Source organism: Podarcis bocagei, assembly GCF_964188305.1.
Source record: "Podarcis bocagei genome assembly, chromosome: 10".
Classification (NCBI taxonomy): Eukaryota; Metazoa; Chordata; class Lepidosauria; order Squamata; family Lacertidae; genus Podarcis; species Podarcis bocagei.
The window spans coordinates 72,185,922-72,202,825 of NC_138135.1; the positions used below are offsets into that span (position 1 = coordinate 72,185,922).

Consider the following 16,904-nt stretch of genomic DNA (forward strand, 5'->3'; position numbering starts at 1 on the left):
ACCTAAGAACCACCAAGATAAGTGAGTTTAGAATAGGCAGATGGGACTCAGCTAGGGCTATGCCAGTGTAAATCAGTCAACCCAGCTGAGCCAGCAAAAACTGGAAGCATTCTGGGGCCAGGGCAGCAAGAGGCAAGGGGAGACTTAGACCTATTTCAAACCTCTTTTCAGCCCAGTCGCATGGCCTGGCAACTCAGCAGAATTTATGCTGGCAAAAAGGGTACTGTTAGTCTAACTGCATTTTTAAAGGCTTGTTTTCCCTCTGCCAGACTTGGGCCAGCTTAGCTGGCAGTAGGCCTGCTCCTGAACAGAGTTTGGAATGGGGGCAACATCTTTCCACTGGCTTCCCATACTTAGAATTGCTCTACCCATAAGCTACAACCCACACTATGGTACTGATTCCAACTCATATCTGCTTGAAAGTTAACTTTCATGATTAGCGACCATAAACAACAGGTGTGATCTGCTGGCATTTAGAAGGAAAGCCAAGAGGCTACATATAACTGAAGGCACCCCCAGTTCATTCCTAATGGAAGACACTATCCAAATCTCAAATATAGATTGGGAGATTATCCATGCAAAATCCCCTCCATCACTCCCACTGCAAATATCTGTTGTTGTTTTCTGTGAATTTATATGTAGACGTTTCACTCCTGTACCTCCTTCCTTGGGAGTAAGTTCAATTCAACTGAGTCAGATTTACGTCTGAGTATACATGTATTGGAGTTCAGTTCCTGGAAGGCTGAAAAACATAAGCTATTGTTGTGCATTTTATTTAATGTTGCTTTTCTGGTGGTTTCTGGGAAGGATGTTATGGTTGAAAAGTGCTTGTACAATTCCCCCCCCCCCACTTTACAACTGATGATTTATTAGTCATTTCTGACTTAACTGAAATGCCACAGAGTAAATCCTAAATAACTGTCCCTTGCACACAGGTCAGCTGGAATCTGATAGATTTTTGTTGGTGAGTGGTGGAAAGCCATCCAGGAAATGTGGGGTCCTGTCTGGAGGAAACAATCTGTTCTTTAACGAAGAAGGCTTGCGCATGTTGATGACAAGAGATCTGGATTTGTCACAAGCCAGGTAACCCTTTTTTAATGTTTACAAATTTTCATTGAGAAAGTAGAGTCTTTTTGGCAGAGGAGTGTTGTGTACTTCTCTTATGCTAGATGCATTAATGTGGACTCATTTGAGACGCATTTTGGACAGAGTCATACCCAAAAAAACAAAGAAATGCTCACCTCACTTTGAGTTCTATCCCCAGCAATGCATTCTCTGTTCCTTAAGTTTTAGCATGTTACCCCACCAACCAAAGAGGACTTGGTTGCAGTAGAATTCTGGAAGTCAATCCATAGAGAGTTTAGCACACAAGTGCTGTCACTCAGAGCCTATCCTTCCAGTGAAGGCTGCTAGGACTAGAATAAATTTCAGGATTAATGTTGTCCAGTAAAATCTACCTACTGATGAGTCAGGTGATTTGACACTATGTAGCAGGGTGAGACAGCCTGACCAAGCAATATATATTGGGGTACTATTAAGGGGCTGCAAAGTATAGTTTTAAAATTTATTATTACATTTCTGCCACCACAGACCGTTGGGTAAGTGGAATGCCATTTGCATTTTCTGCCTTAGGCACCAAAATGCCTTGTGCCATCTCTGCCCTTCGTATGATTTTCATAGTAACCTCAATCATTGCCATTTAAGGCGAGTCTTTGATGAATGCACCAAAATGTGGTCTGCAAGATTAGGATGTCAGCATCTTGCCTAGGACATTTGCCTTGATAAATAGCATATTAATCCCATCACACTGAAATATATTGCATACTAAGTGCTCTGTTAATAGGAAGCTCCACTATGAATCATTGTTGGAACTGCAGTGTTGATTACCAGAGTAACTTTGCATTCATCATTCTGTTTTCTGTAATATCTGAAGCTTGCCTTGAATTGCAGGCATTTGTTTACAATAATTCACTGACAGAATCTAATCAAGCTGTCACCAGTTAATTCGGGTAGAGCTATTTCAAAACACCCATTTTAAAGTTAAAGATTACGTATTGTCATTTTGGACCTGCTTAGAATTTACGTATTTGTTGAAAGAGACTATGTCCAAAAATTAAGACAGGAAAAGAACGTAAGCAAGTTTGAAATTAAACATTTGTTTACAAAGCACAGGGTGGCTCTTAGTCTGTTATCCTGCCCTTCTTTTTAAGTTTCTGTTTTCCTTTGGACTTATGAATTGACTCCTACTAAGTCACAGACCAATAGAATATTCATTCCATACTAAAGGTAAAGGGACCCCTGACCATTAGGTCCAGTTGTGGCCGACTCTAGGGTTGCGGTGCTCATCTCGCTTTATTAGCCGAGGGAGCCAGGGTACAGCTTTCCGGGTCATGTGGCCAGCATGACTAGGCCGCTTCTGGCGAACCAGAGCAGCTCACAGAAATGCCGTTTGCCTTCCCACCAGAGCAATACCTATTTGTCTACTTGCACTTTGACGTGCTTTCGAACTGCAGCTGATGCTAGACAAAGCAGATCACTTCACTGAAAGGTTATGCTTCTGGGAGTGTATTACATTTCCGTTCCAGAGTCTGCACTGGCTTTTTATATAGCTTTGTGAAAACAATCCAAAGTGCTGGTCATGGCCTTAAAAACCCAGTTTGAGCTCAGTTTACAAATATCAGCCTGGCAGGGATTACATCAGCCAAAAAGGTGAACGTATGTAGCTGCCTGATATAGCCTGACTGTTGATGTCTCTGCCAGTATCAGTTTTGACTGGCAGGAGCTCTCCAAGGTCTCGGGCAAAGGTCTTTCTGAGAAGTCAGGGGTTGAACCTGGTAACGTGCAAGAGTTGTGTTCTACCACTAAAGCTATGACTGTTCCCCAAAGCTAAGCATATTTCAGGACTGGCGTGAGACACTTCTGTAAGAGCAGACATATAATGGCTGGGATAAGCCAAGGACGTCCCTCTGTTTTATTTTATGTTACCAAAGGATAGCAAAATGAACCTTCAGGATATAGCAGGCCATAAACTCAATATAATAATAAAAAATCCCCACCCCCCACATTTGGCTGTTTATTTCCAGTTGTGTTTAAGCGCATGACACGGTGCAGAATTGTACCTTAGATTCCATTTGAAAAGCTGTTGTAGAAAGTTGCTAGACTAATAAACATTTATTTTGAAACCCTTTTTACTTTGTCATCGACAATGAAAATGGAAGGAAGGTAACAAGCGGTGCATGAAGCTTGTTAAAAGAGACTTGTCTTGCCTTCTCTGAAGTGCTGTGTAAATAAGAGGACAAATTTCCTGGTCTTGCCTGCAATAAATCTAGTCCATTGCAGCTGATGGGCTACAACACATGGCTCCCCAGTGTCGTTTTACGGCATTGATAATAGGTTTCTTTGGAACAGGATGCTTGAAATGCTCCGTGTTCTGAAGAACAACGTTAGTGATAAGAACTAACAATATACCTGAGTACTTGAATTCATTGACTTATTAGTATGTCGGTTTCTTGGCATTTCCCTTGTACAGCAAATCCCTCTGGAAGCCCATTTACCCACAAAGCATAGATAGAGAGATAGGATATAAGACCGAAATTGTTAGCCATTGTTCTCAAAGTAATGAGGTACTTGGGTAAAGGCAGCTGTAACTGTGTGCACCACAACAATAAACAGCAAACATTCAGCCTTGTGAACCACATGGAAAATCTAACATGAAATAAGCATGAAAACTCATTGCACCTACCTAGGCAATGTATATGGAAATTAGCAAATAGGTGGTTTATAGACTCAGCCGAATGCAGAGGGAATATCTTGAGATGGTAGAATTGACTCCAAATTCAGGCTGAAAGTGGAGGGTCATGTTTTTAAATGTTCATGCACCAGTAAGAATAAAATAAAGCACAACTTCCTGTAAACTGAAAACTAGCATAGCAGCGGGTGGTGGGAAGAGATCCTTCCCATTTGATGTTCTTGTTTCCTCCTTACAGGAAGCTTTTTATAAGTGAAAACACACAAAAATGAGGGCTTTTGTATGTGTGTGCATGGGTACAATGGCAGCCTAAATCCATGATTGTAATGGCTATGAGTTACTCGTGCGTAAACTGGTGCCTCTCTAGGCTAATTTGCCTTGTTAAACCTTTCTGACTGCACAGCCCTTGCTCATCGCGGCTGCCTCAGTCGCTGGCAGAATCCGTCAGTGGGCGTTTCTTGGACCTCTTCCAACATAAAAGTTGTTTGACACCCAGTCTCCTCCTCCTCTCACTGCGCGGGAGTCTTCTGCGCAGGGAAGGCGTGGGTAGCGGAGGACCTGGGCTCTCCTCACTGATATCCAGTGAAGAGTCCTGGAGCCCTCTCTCCGCTTCCCCCATCTGCCCCCCTTTCTCCCTGCTGTTGCGCTGATTAGTTTCCCCCTCCACTGAGCTGTTTCTCCCCCTGCTGCTGGGTCCTTCGTCAGCATCATCTGGGAGCCTCCCCTTCGCCTCTCGCTCTGATGTCAGTTCCCTGACAATGATCTTGAGAGAAGAAAGATGGGTGTGCAGTAAACACACACACACAAAAGCCCAAAAGGTCTCTTGCCATCCCATTCCAGCAAATTCCCCCTTAACTACAATTAAAGGGTACATTAGGATACAGTTAAAGATACACCAGGAAATTTTTTCTGACAATAAGAACTGTTAAACAGTGGAACGGACTCCCTCAGCATGTATTGGACTCTCCTTCCTTGGAGGTTTTTAAGCACTGGTTATGGATGCTTTAATTGAGATGCCTGCATTGCAGGGGCTAGATGAAACTTGGGGTTCCTTCCAACTCTACAGTTCTATGATTAGCCAACCAGGGGCCAGGATTTGAAGCTATTTAGCAAACCCTTGATAAGATGGAACCTGCCTAGTCTTAACTACAGTTAAAGATGAAACTGCGGTTAAGACTGAAAGTGGAATTCACTCCAAGGAGGGGATCAGCTGTAATGAGAAAGCATGCCATTGTGTGGCAAATTCACTGCAGCCGTGTTGAAAATATCTGATACACTTAATCTAAGAGTGCATATCAAAGTGGAGTATGCTTCTGGGTTGTTTCTCTTAGAATCAGCCTCTGTATTTAATGAAATAGTACTGTTAGTTTCTGGTTTCAGTGCAGAGTAATTCCATAAATCTTTTAGTAATATTACACACACACACACACACACAAACAAACAAACAAACACACACACACAATGTGTACCGTATTTTTTGCTCCATTGGACGCACCGGACCATAGGAGGGGGAGAACAGGGGGGGGGAATTCTTGTTCTCCCCCTCTAAAACAAGGTGCGTTCAAGGTACATTCACCAGAGCTTGTGGGGCTGGCAGTGGGGGGAAGCGCTGCTTTCCCCCACCGCCAGCCTCAAAGATCCCTGAAGCCTTTGGAGCACAGCGCCCTGCTGCCCTGCAGAGGTTTGCGTGCAGCCGTCCCCAAGCTAGAGCAGCGAGACGGAGCGCTCCGCAGTGCTCTGTCTTCCTGTTCTGGCTTTGGGCTTAGCGGCGCAGCCTGCATTCGCTCTATAGGACGCACACACATTTCCCCTTAATTTTTGGAGGGGGAAATGTGCGTCCTATAGAACGAAAAATACGGTAATCACTTTTTGTGTTTTAAAAGGTTGTGTTTGCAGGTCCCAAATTCTGAGAAGCCTGAGATTTTCATTTTCTCCCTTGTATTAATAAAACAAATGACTATAGCCTAAGGCTGAATTTTTGTCTTCATAATCTAGGCTTCTGAGCTTAAAATTGTGAAAATTTGAATGCAGGATCAAATGTACTGGGATCTGCATTATATAAATAAATCTGTCTATCAATTGCATGCTAATGCCTGGAGGATAAATAAATAGCTTTGTTCCGCTCTGTGATGCCCCTTCAGCTTATAATCCAAATGCATCACTATCACAACAGAGTACTGTACTAAAAATGGTGACCTAAAAAGAGGGTGCCGTACAACTTCTATGAAATCCCAATTCAAGTTGTCCCAAACCAGTGCCGGGCTCCCACTACGGAATATTTGTTTTCTGTACTTAAAACAAAACCCAGCTCTCTATCATGAGGCTAGAGCTGCCGATTTCTTCATGGTAGTAAGACAAGATTCTTCGTCTTGTCTTTGATTTATGACACTTTCCTTTTGTTTTTAAAGTAATGTTTATTAGGAGTTTAAAAGTTACAAAAAGAAAAAGAAAAAAGAGTTAAACAAAGCAAAACAATACCTAAAAAACAAAAAACGCTGCTTAACAAAACAAAAACAAGAACAAAATCAATTAAAAACACATCCAATATTTCCATATCTTGTCTTTCATTTACTTGTTTCGACGACCTCCTCACACCTCCCTTTTTTGTATTCTAGTTCAGTTAGCTATTTCAGCAAATCCTTTCCATCTTTCTCAGTTTTTGTCCTATAATTTATCTTAACACAATCTAACCTTATTTTTCCCCCGTTTGGCCCATTAAGTCTATTTTTACTTAATTCTTTATAACATTTCTGCTAAAGCCATATAACTTCATTCCAGCATCCTTCTAACATTCATTAATTTTACAGTGTTTCTGTAAATAGTCTTTAAATTTTTTCCAATCTTCTTCCACCGACTCTTCTCCCTGGTCTCGGATTCTGCCAGTCATTTCCGCCAGTTCCATGTAGTCCATCAGCTTCATCTGCCATTCTTCCCGGGTGGGTAAATCTTGTGTCTTCCAATGCTTTGCGATAAGTATTCCTGCTGCTGTTGTAGCATACATAAAGAAAGTTCTATAAAATTTATGACACTTTCCTTCTTGTTATTATTATTATTTTGTTGTTGTCATTTGTACCAATGTTATAGGTTTGTGCAATTCTTCATGAGACTGGGATGCGGTAAGGCAGCACCAGATCCCAGAAGCCAGCCGGTTTTGCTACAGTACTCTCTCAATGGAGGCCTCACCTGGAATCTTCTGCAGGAGTTTCTCTTTAGCAACTCGAGCAACGTAGGACGGTACATTGCCCTAGAAATCCCCTTAAAAGCTCGTTCTGCCTCCAGTCGTCTGCGTTGGTGGCAACCATCTGAGAACGGACATTTTTACAGCCCGTGGGTCATTGATCAGGTATGTAATCCTTTCTATTCAGGAAAGTAAGTACCTTTGATTGAATACTGTTTCCTGTACTTTCCCTACTTTACATGATTAGCAGAACTTCACTTCATGAGAAACATGGAGCTGCTGGGAGGGAAGAATACTCCATATCAGTGGCGTAGCGTGGGGGGTGCAGGGGGGGCCGGCCGCACCGGGCGCAACATCTGGGGGTTAGGGTTAGGGGGCGGAAATCCACGGGTTAGGGGGCGCAAATTACTTGCCTTGCCCCGGGTGCTGACAACCCACGCTACGCCACTGCTCCATATCGAGTTAATTTACTCGTACACTAATGTGTAGTAAAACTTTACCCTTTGTCCTGTCATGTTGTACATTTTCATGCCCCTCTGCTAAATAGTTGGCTGGTGAAAGCAAGGAAATAGTTGGCTGGTGAAAGAAGAGCCAGGGCGTTGTCTGCTCTGACCGGCAACAGTTTTCCAAAGATGCAGGCAGGGCTCTTTTCTAACCCTGTTCTTGAAGATCTTTTTAATAAGAGATGTCAGACCATGAACCTGAGACCTTCAGCATGCAGAGCATGTGTTCTCCCTTAAGAAGACACAAACTTTTGCTTTCCACTAACCAAGAGGAACATATATTTTAAACAGTCTTCTCTGGATGCGTTTAAAACTTTTGATCACAGCGAACATGACTCAAATGTAAAGTTTGTTGTTGTTAAAAGAACTGATTCTCCAGAGTCATTGGGCCCATTCCAGCGGGGTGATCAACAAGCTGTCAGGCCCAGATCTTCTGCTGTGTAAGGAGGAGTTCAAAATGGTGCTGGTCAGAGCTGGTCCAATGCCTGGGGCTGTGTTTATATTCCCCATTTATTTGGACTGTGTACAGCACCAAAGAGGACAATGGGCAGAGTGCTGTCTATCTGCCGATTCAATAAACATTTTGTGGGAGAGGGTGGACCACTGTTTAGAGATGACTGTGATTAAATGGTATACAAATAAAATAAATAAATAAAAATCCCCACCAACAGGTGTTTGATAATGAATTTAGCTGAGTGCACATTCACAATATACAAATGTGAATTGGGATCGTGTGACCTAACCATAGTCCATAGTCTTCGTCATGTAAATCTCCAAAAAAGATTTACGAGAATGAGGGGTGAATCTCTGAGCCTGTTGCGTAGGGCCTGGAATCATTTTCAATATTTTATATATTGTGACTTTAATTTTGAGTTGTCTGCCTCTGGTTAATGGTCTCAGATATTTGGATATGAAATTTATGGTAGAAACAAATGCCAAGAACACAAGACGTAATTTTGTTTTCTTTGCTTAAAGGGAAAAGAGCGTTGCTCAGAAGTTCATTGTTACTCATTGTTAATTAGCTATTGCCAAAGTAAACAATATTAAACTGAATTTAGAAGAAATATAAATAATTAATTTTAAGTTTGGCCGGGGGGAGGGGACAACAAATTAGATATTATTTAAGTCTAACAGCAACAATGAAGTGCCTACTGTTTATTTAATACCCTAACCATTGGTGAAGATACGGGCAATGGTAAGAGTACACTTATGACTATGTTATATCAGTAAGTACAAGTAACATTTGTGAATAATTTTCAAGCATTCAGAGACCTGTTGGCAGAGAGTGGAATCACTTCATCTGAAATTGTCCAGGGGGAGCAGGCAGAGGCATTTAGGGGTTCAGGGTGGTTGCAAGGGGAAAAGGGGGGGTGGGAAACTTTCTTTTCATAACCTTCTTTCCATTCACTTAACATAGGAACCAAGCCATTATTATTATTATTACACAAATTCCAGACCTTTTAAAGCTCTCCCTCAACTAAGGGTTCAGTGTTTTACAAGTTCAATCCTTGCAGGTACGATTAGAAAGGTAAAGGTAAAGTGACCCCTGACCATTAGGTCCAGTCGCAGATGACTCTGGGGTTGCGGCACTCATCTCGCTTTATTGGCTGAGGGAGCCGGCGTACAGCTTCCCGGTCATGTGGCCAGCATGACTAAGCCGCTTCTGGCGAACCAGAGCAGCACACAGAAATGCCATTTACCTTCCCGCCGGAGTGGTACCTATTTATCTCCTTGCACTTTGACGTGCTTTTGAACTGCTAGGTTGGCAGGAGCAGGGACCGAGCAACGGGAGCTCACCCCGTTGTGGGGATTCAAACCGCCGACCTTCTGATCAGCAAGTCTTAGGCTCTGTGTCACGTCCCTACATACCTGTAATCAATTCTTGACAGCTTTCCTTTTCCACATCTTTTATGTGTCCAAGCCAATAGGTTACTTCTTACAGGGACACTTTAAGAATCAGTGTATCTTAATAACTTCTGTTACCTTAGGTAAGTCATTCTTAATCTTGAAACATCCTCTCCCACATGTGAAAACCATCTGAGTCTACACCTGTGTACCTCCACCATGCGGGTGACGCTGTGGGAGGACGCGGGTAGCGCTGTGGGTTAAACCACAGAGCCTAGGACTTGCTGATCAGAAGGTCTGGCTGTAGAATCTTATTTTAGTATTGGCAACAGGATAGCATTCTCCACTGCACCTGAACATCACAGGGCAGTTATAGGTGTGCAAAACAGGAGAAAGGTCCTCCGGGAGAGAAAAGTTTAGCTAGTAGGCTCAGGAGGACCAGCTGGGAGGCTTCCTCCCAGTTCTGCTGCTGATGAGGTTGCCTCACTCTGCCTAATGACAGAGCGGGTTCTGGTCAACTGAGCGTTCTACTATGTTCCTCATGCTCAGTGGTATAGTAGTAAATTTTGAAGGGCACAAGATCATCACAACAGACCAGAGAACCAAAACATTTAGGCAGCTGATGTGGCAAAGAGTGGCGTAGTGGTTAGCACATAAGAATTGGGCTGATTTCACATCCCTGATCAACCATGTGGCATTACTCCAGTCCTGTGCATAGTTCCCTGAGATAAACTCCATTGAACTCAGTGGTGCTTACTTCTGACCATTGCAGGTTCAACTTGTAAAACACCTTGAGCTTCCACTATAAATCTTCAGTCAGGTGCAATGCAACCTTCAGCTTTTAATTAGAAGTGCAAAACAATATTGCAGAGAAGTACAATTGCTTGATTGCTTTTCTCGTTCCATGCTAATTTGCCACAAACAACCGTGAAACTTGAAAGCTTCATTATCAACTATTCACTTGCGAAAGCAAGGCAGATCCATCAGTTACACTGGCTTTTCAAGAGATGACATCAACATGCCTGCTCTGCCGGGGGGGGGAATCTTGGAGCCACGCTATTTCCACCAACACCACCCCATTTCTGATCATTCCACACCAAAAGCTTCTAACCAGTCATTTGACTGAAGGGGCCAGCTAATAACCTGTGTGTTGTAGAGCTTTGTTGGTGGCCTCATCATACATTCAGCGTGGGCTGACAACAATCAGGAAGTATTGAATATAAATGTCAATAGCCCCCGTGCTAATCAGCAGTGACTTAGGCGTGTTTGGAAAGAAAAGTAAAGAAACCCCTGCTTTTTCAGCATCTGTTTCAACTTTTTAAAAGTAAGCAAACCCTTGCATTTGTGTTCCAGATCCTTATTGGCGGAAACATCTCTGGCAACACAGTCTTAGAAGATGATTTCAGTACCCTGGATAGCAAGAAATGGCTCCTCCACCCTGGAGGAACAAAAATGCCGGTGTGTGGTTCTACTGGGGATGCCCTGGTCTTCATTGAGAAAGCGAGCACTCGCTATGTTGTCACCACTGACATTGCTGTCAATGAGGATTCTTTCCTTCAGCTGGACTTCGCAGCTTCTTGCTCCGTCACAGACTCCTGCTATGGTAAAGGCCTCTGCATTTCCCATTTACATACTTGCCAGCCTTCTCTGCTGTCGTTGCTTATTGTTCTTCATTCAGCTCTCTAAAACAGAATCTAAAACAGGCTTTCCCACCGGAAAACTGTGATTTGTTGTTTCTGTCTTGGTGTTCTTGGAAGTCTCCCATCTGTGGTTTGTGTATACTGAAAGTTCATAGATGCCAGGTATTGGTGGAAAATAAGGGTCCACTCACTTGCTGAGTTTTCTGGTTCGTGAATAGAGCTGAAATTTAAAAGGCATGCCTGGAAGCACTGTCCTTACATAATAACAGAAAAAGAGCCCTGCTGGATCAGCCCAGAGGCCGCACTTTGACATCCTGTCTTCACAGTGACAAAGCCTATGGAAAGCTCACAAGCAGGCTCTGAGTGCAACACCATTCGCCCAGATTGTTATTTCCAGCAACTGGTATGCAGAAGCAGGGCACTGTGAGCCAGTGTGGTGTAGTGGTTAAGAGCGGTAGTCTCGTTATCTGGGGAACCAGGTTCGCGTCTCCGCTCCTCCACATGCAGCTGCTGGGTGACCTTGGGCCAGTCACACTTCTCTGAAGTCTCTCAGCCCCACTCACCTCACAGAGTGTTTGTTGTGGGGGAGGAAGGGAAAGGAGAATGTTAGCCGCTTTGAGACTCCTTCAGGTAGTGATAAAGCGGGATATCAAATCCAAACTCTTCTTCTTCTTCTTCAGGTGTGCTGAACGGCCACATCCGTGACCAAATAGTCAGACATGTACAGTTCCTATTATTCCTGTTTCCTTACATTCCAGTCCAGAGCTTGAGCCTTACACATCAGCTCAGCAGCTTTTCCATACACTTCAATGGTACACATGTGGACCCACCCTTTAAAGTAATCAGGAAGATCTTATGGATGTGTGAACTGTGTGTATGCACCAGAACTTACCCAGCAGCAGCCTTTACTGGAACGGGGGGCTGTTCTTTATTCTGAGTTGTACAAATTTAGGACAAAGCATCTTGACATTTCCAGCCTGAATCTCTTGTTCTGATATTGGTTCCATATAATGTTGCATTATATGGTGTGTCATGCGTTAAACTGTTATGGTTCCTGCAACTCCAGAGACCAAACTCCTACCTTAGATCTTGCTTGCACCTTTATAAATTGGAACAAAGTAACATTCACATACAGCTGATTTAACTTAGACCAAAGGAAGGTTTGATCATGTATGTCAACTAACTGCAGGCAATTACTTCAGATTCTGTGTATAAAATGGAAATTAGGCTTAAAGAAAATCCCTAAAGTAGATTAACCAATTTGCTCATAAGTAATGAAGATATTTAAGTCTGGAAATTAATAGGGGCCCCAAAACATAATCATCATGCTTCAGTTTGGAATCACAGTTCATTACAATTCTGTTAATGTTAAGAGTGCTGTAACTGATCTGTTAGTTATATGACTAAGTTTCCCCCACTTTTAGTTCAGTCAACCATTACAGTGGTGCCTCGCAAGTAGAAAAGAATTCATTCCGCGAGTCTTTTCGTCTTGCGATGTTTTTCGTCTTGCGAAGCACGGTCCGTCGCAACTGCGCCTCTTCAAACGGCTTTTAAAAAAAGCGCAAGACTTTTTCGTCTTGCGAAGCAAGCCCATAGGGAAATTCGTCTAGCGAAGCAACACAAAAACGGAAAACCCTTTCGTCTAGTGAGTTTTTCGTCTTGCGAGGCATTCGTCTTGCGGGGCACCACTGTATTTTGATGGAGTTGTATTAACCAGGACAGCCATAGTCATAGAGCAACATGCTGATAAAAACAAAATAATATAAAAACGACATGTACCTTTTTTAAAAAAAAGAAATCAACACATAATAATAATAATTTGTACACCTAAGTTGTCTGTGGTACATTTTAAGGCTTGAGACACAAAATTAGTTATATGACTAGGGATTGTAATTTTTTCTTCGTCTGTTCAGCAGTTAACAGTGCAAACCTATGCATGTCTCACAAAGGTCAGAGCAATTCTAACTCTTCCTCGGCAGTCGCTTGGCCACTGCCACAGCCCAAGCCCTCCTGGTCTTATTTCAGTGCCTTGCTCTGGCTACCATAATCATGGTAGCTCCAAAACAGCCTGTGCCTTGGGCAAGTGTAGCAGAGGCCAACGCAGTGGCAGAGCCCCTCATCCCACACCAGTAGGGCTCATCAGAAAGAGACCTGCTGAATCCTAAACCACCCATTCCTAGCAACACTGGATTGCTCCTAAATTCTTTTGAGTTTAATAAGATTTACTTCCAAGTAAGTGATACCATTATATTATTGCATAAGTATATACAACTGAAACCAAGGTGTTAGAATCAGGATTAGATAATACATCTGAAACTGAAAAATTGGATTGGGCTGGCTAGCACGTTGATGTTCATCCCTTTGTGATTGCAACAGCGAACGATGCATGTGTGAATGAGCCATCACAGACTAAACACAGAAAGTTTTGCTACAGTGACACTTAACGCAGGGCTTTTCAAGAGAGTCAGTTCATGCATTCAGCTGTTAATCGTCAAGTGTTAAGGAATCAACCGATGAAGAATTAAGAGGTGTGCATAAATGCGTGAGCAAACTCCTTCAAGTAAAGTTTAGAAGATAGAGGCAATTTGTAAAGAGATACTGCTGTCTCTCTCTTTTTGCTCACTGGGACTAATCTTTTCAGACTCCTCCACTTATGCTATCTCAGTAATCCTCACAATAGCCATGTGAGATAGGCCAGTATTATGAACTTCAAGTGGCATGGGTACAGGAGGGCTGAAGCTGTGGTCATCGTGACTTGCCTAAGCCTACCTTGGGAGCTTGTGACTGGGTGGAAATTTGAGCCAAGAATGTGTGAACTCTTAACCATGACATCCCACTAGTTCTCAGTGACAATACATCTCTCAGCATGCCATTAAATAGATATCGATTCCATCTTTGGTGTGTTCAGATGCATATCCCATTCCACTGCAGATGGCCTGTTTGCATTGCATTTCTTTCAATGCACTGCACACCTGTGTGCTTATTTATTTATTTATTTATTTATTTATTTATTTATTTATTTTAGTATGCCACTCCCATAACATAAAGTTTTATGGGCATCATATCTAAATGTGCATTCCTTTAAAAGCAATACGGTGCTCATCACAGGCTACAGACCATACAGTGGTACCTTGTTTTACGAACTTAATCCATTCCGGAAGTCTGTTTTTAAACCAAAGTGTTCTTAAACCAAGGCGCGCTTTCCCATAGCAGCGGGGGACTCAATTTACAAATGGAAGAAACTCAACAGGAAGCAGAACATATTCTTATTCCGAGGCAAAGTTCACAAACCAAAACACCTACTTCCGGGTTTGCAGCGTTCTTAATCCAAGTTGTTCATAAACTAATCTGTTCTTAAACCAAGATACCACTGTGTGCTCCAAACTCCTACACAAAGCAGGAAATGTTTGATTGGCAATACACTTTGGTATTATAATGCTGGACTGTTGTCCTACATCAGTGAGTTTGATGATACCATTGCCTTAACAATTCAACTCATTTTAACCTTTTTAGCTATTGAACTAGAGTATTCTGTTGATCTTGGTCTGACATGGCACCCAGTAGTGAGAGACTGCCTCCCAACGAATGTCGAATGCAGTACATACCGTCTCCAGAGGATTTTGGTATCAGATACATTCAATAAATGGACAAGGATTGTTTTGCCACTTCCTCCTTACACCAGGTAAATTGCCTTTGGCATATCCTTAAAATATGTCACCTTACAGGTTTTGTATTGCATTTTTAATATATTTCTGTGGTAGCTACATGCAAATAAAAATGGGGCAATTGCTATTGTTCAGTATCAGTCTCCTTATCTCATTGGTGTGAACTTGATCAAGCCAAGCTCTGAAATCTCTCAGCTCACTTGAACTGAGACCAGTTGCCCCACCATAAATGAGAGACCTGAGAAATTTGATGTGGCCAGTTGTTGTTCATTTGAAACCAAAGGTTTCTGTTCACCTGTAGAGAGTGCACTCTGGAAATCTCCACTTTGAGAGATGTTGGTCAATATCCATTTGTTTAGTCGTTTAGTCGTGTCCGACTCTTCATGACCCCATGGACCAGAGCACGCCAGGCACTCCTGTCTTCCACTGCCTCCCGCAGTTTAGTCAGACTCATGCTGGTAGCTTCGAGAACACTGTCCAACCATCTCGTCCTCTGTCGTCCCCTTCTCCTTGTGCCCTCCATCTTTCCCAACATCAAAGTCTTTTCCAGGGAGCCTTCTCTTCTCATTAGGTAGCCAAAGTATTGGAGCTTCACGATCTGTCCTTCCAGTGGGCACTCAGGGCTGATTTCCTTAAGAATGGAGAGGTTTGATCTTCTTGCAGTCTATGGGACTCTCAAGAGTCTCCTCCAACACCATAATTCAAAAGCATCAATTTTTCGGCGATCAGCCTTCTTTATGGTCCAGCTCTCACTTCCATACATCACTACTGGGAAAGCCATAGCTTTAACTATACGGACCTTTGTTGGCAAGGTGATGTCTCTGCTTTTTAAGATGCTGTCTAGGTTTGTCATTGCTTTTCTCCCAAGAAGCAGGTGTCTTTTAATTTCGTGACTGCTGTCAATGTGGCCTACATTTTTAAATATAGCAATATCAAACCTTTTCTCTTTACCTCCAGGATTATCCTTTCCCCAGCAAATGCTTCTCTGCCACCTCAGTAATTTCTTAGGTGTGGGATAGCAATGCAATAAATAAATAAAAAGACTGAAATCTGTTTAACAGTTGTATCTTTCACTCGAAAATACAAGCTTAGCTTGAAGTTTAATGCTGCCATCTACTGATCAGTTTTTTCAAGTATGCATTCAGTTGGTTGGTAAATGGAGTTCTCTAAAGATGAAGCTGGCTAACGGCTGGCTAAGGGCTCATGCACACCCCCACTAGCTCCATTGCCTTCCCCCCAGGAAAATCTGTGGCTTCCCACTGAATCGGCACCATCAGCAATCAGGTTTTCCATTGATTGCTGTTTGTTCCGATTCAACGGTAAAGAGTGTGTTTTCCATGGGAAAGCTGTGGGGCAAACGCAGAACTGCTTGGACCCCTATCTAGAATGCATGGGGCAAAAGGCACGTTTTATCACATGTGGTGGAATTGTAAAGTAATCAAAAGCTATTGGGAAATGATTTATAATGAAATGAAAAAAATGTTTCAGACAACCTTTGTTAAAAGACCAGAAGCGTTTTTGCTAGGCATTATATGTCAAGACTTGCCAAAAGAGTGGAAGAAACTATCTATGTATGCTACAACAGCAGCTAGGATATTACTAGCCCAAAAATGGAAAGAAGACAAGACACCAACGAAAAAGAACAGCAAGCAAAAATGATGGAATACGCTGAAATGGCGAAACGCACTCGAAAACTTAGAGACAAGGACAACAGAGACTTTAAAAGGGACTGGGAACTGTATATGGCGTATTTACAGAAACACTGTAAAGAAGTGGACTCACTAGCAGGGTTTGAGTAAACACTTACAACTGAGAAAACAAGTATAAAAGTTTAGATGTAATAATTGGAAATATAACAAAGTGTAGGAGGAAATTTGGAAAAAGACGGTATAAAAATGATTAGAATGTAATAATATTTAGCTAAAAGGATGCAAAATTAAGGTAGAATAAAATAGGCAGGAGAAGCAAATATCTAAAGAACCAGAAGAGGAAGTTGAGGGAAGTTTGAGACTTACATACTCTTTTGGTGACAATGATGATTGTGTTGAATACAAAATTGTAAAACTTATTATAGAAAGCACGGGGCAAGTGGAAGTGTGGATGAGCGATAACTCTCTTCCTTTGGCTCTAGAAGCATTTGTTTCACATCTCTCCACTTTTGTCAAAGGTCCCAGGCAACCCGTTTCCGCTGGCACCAGCCGGCTCCATTTGACAAGCAGCAAACATGGGCCATAGACAACGTCTACATAGGTGATGGCTGTATAGACATGTGCAGTGGACATGGGAGGTGCACTCAAGGGAATTGCATGTAAGTATGGCGCTGTC

The 16,904-nt window shown here is 42.5% G+C and overlaps 1 protein-coding gene across 3 annotated transcripts in view; it reads left to right on the forward strand.

The window, feature by feature from the left end:
- Nucleotides 1-16,904, forward strand: part of RELN (reelin) — a 296,593-nt gene that overhangs the window by 247,284 nt on the left and 32,405 nt on the right. For all 3 annotated transcript variants that reach the window (XM_081211340.1, XM_081211341.1, XM_081211342.1), the window contains 5 exons: nt 936-1,083; nt 6,833-7,091; nt 10,628-10,877; nt 14,428-14,596; nt 16,747-16,887. In XM_081211340.1, the coding sequence (XP_081067466.1) occupies nt 936-1,083; nt 6,833-7,091; nt 10,628-10,877; nt 14,428-14,596; nt 16,747-16,887 (967 nt within the window). The remainder of the gene's footprint in view (nt 1-935; nt 1,084-6,832; nt 7,092-10,627; nt 10,878-14,427; nt 14,597-16,746; nt 16,888-16,904) is intronic.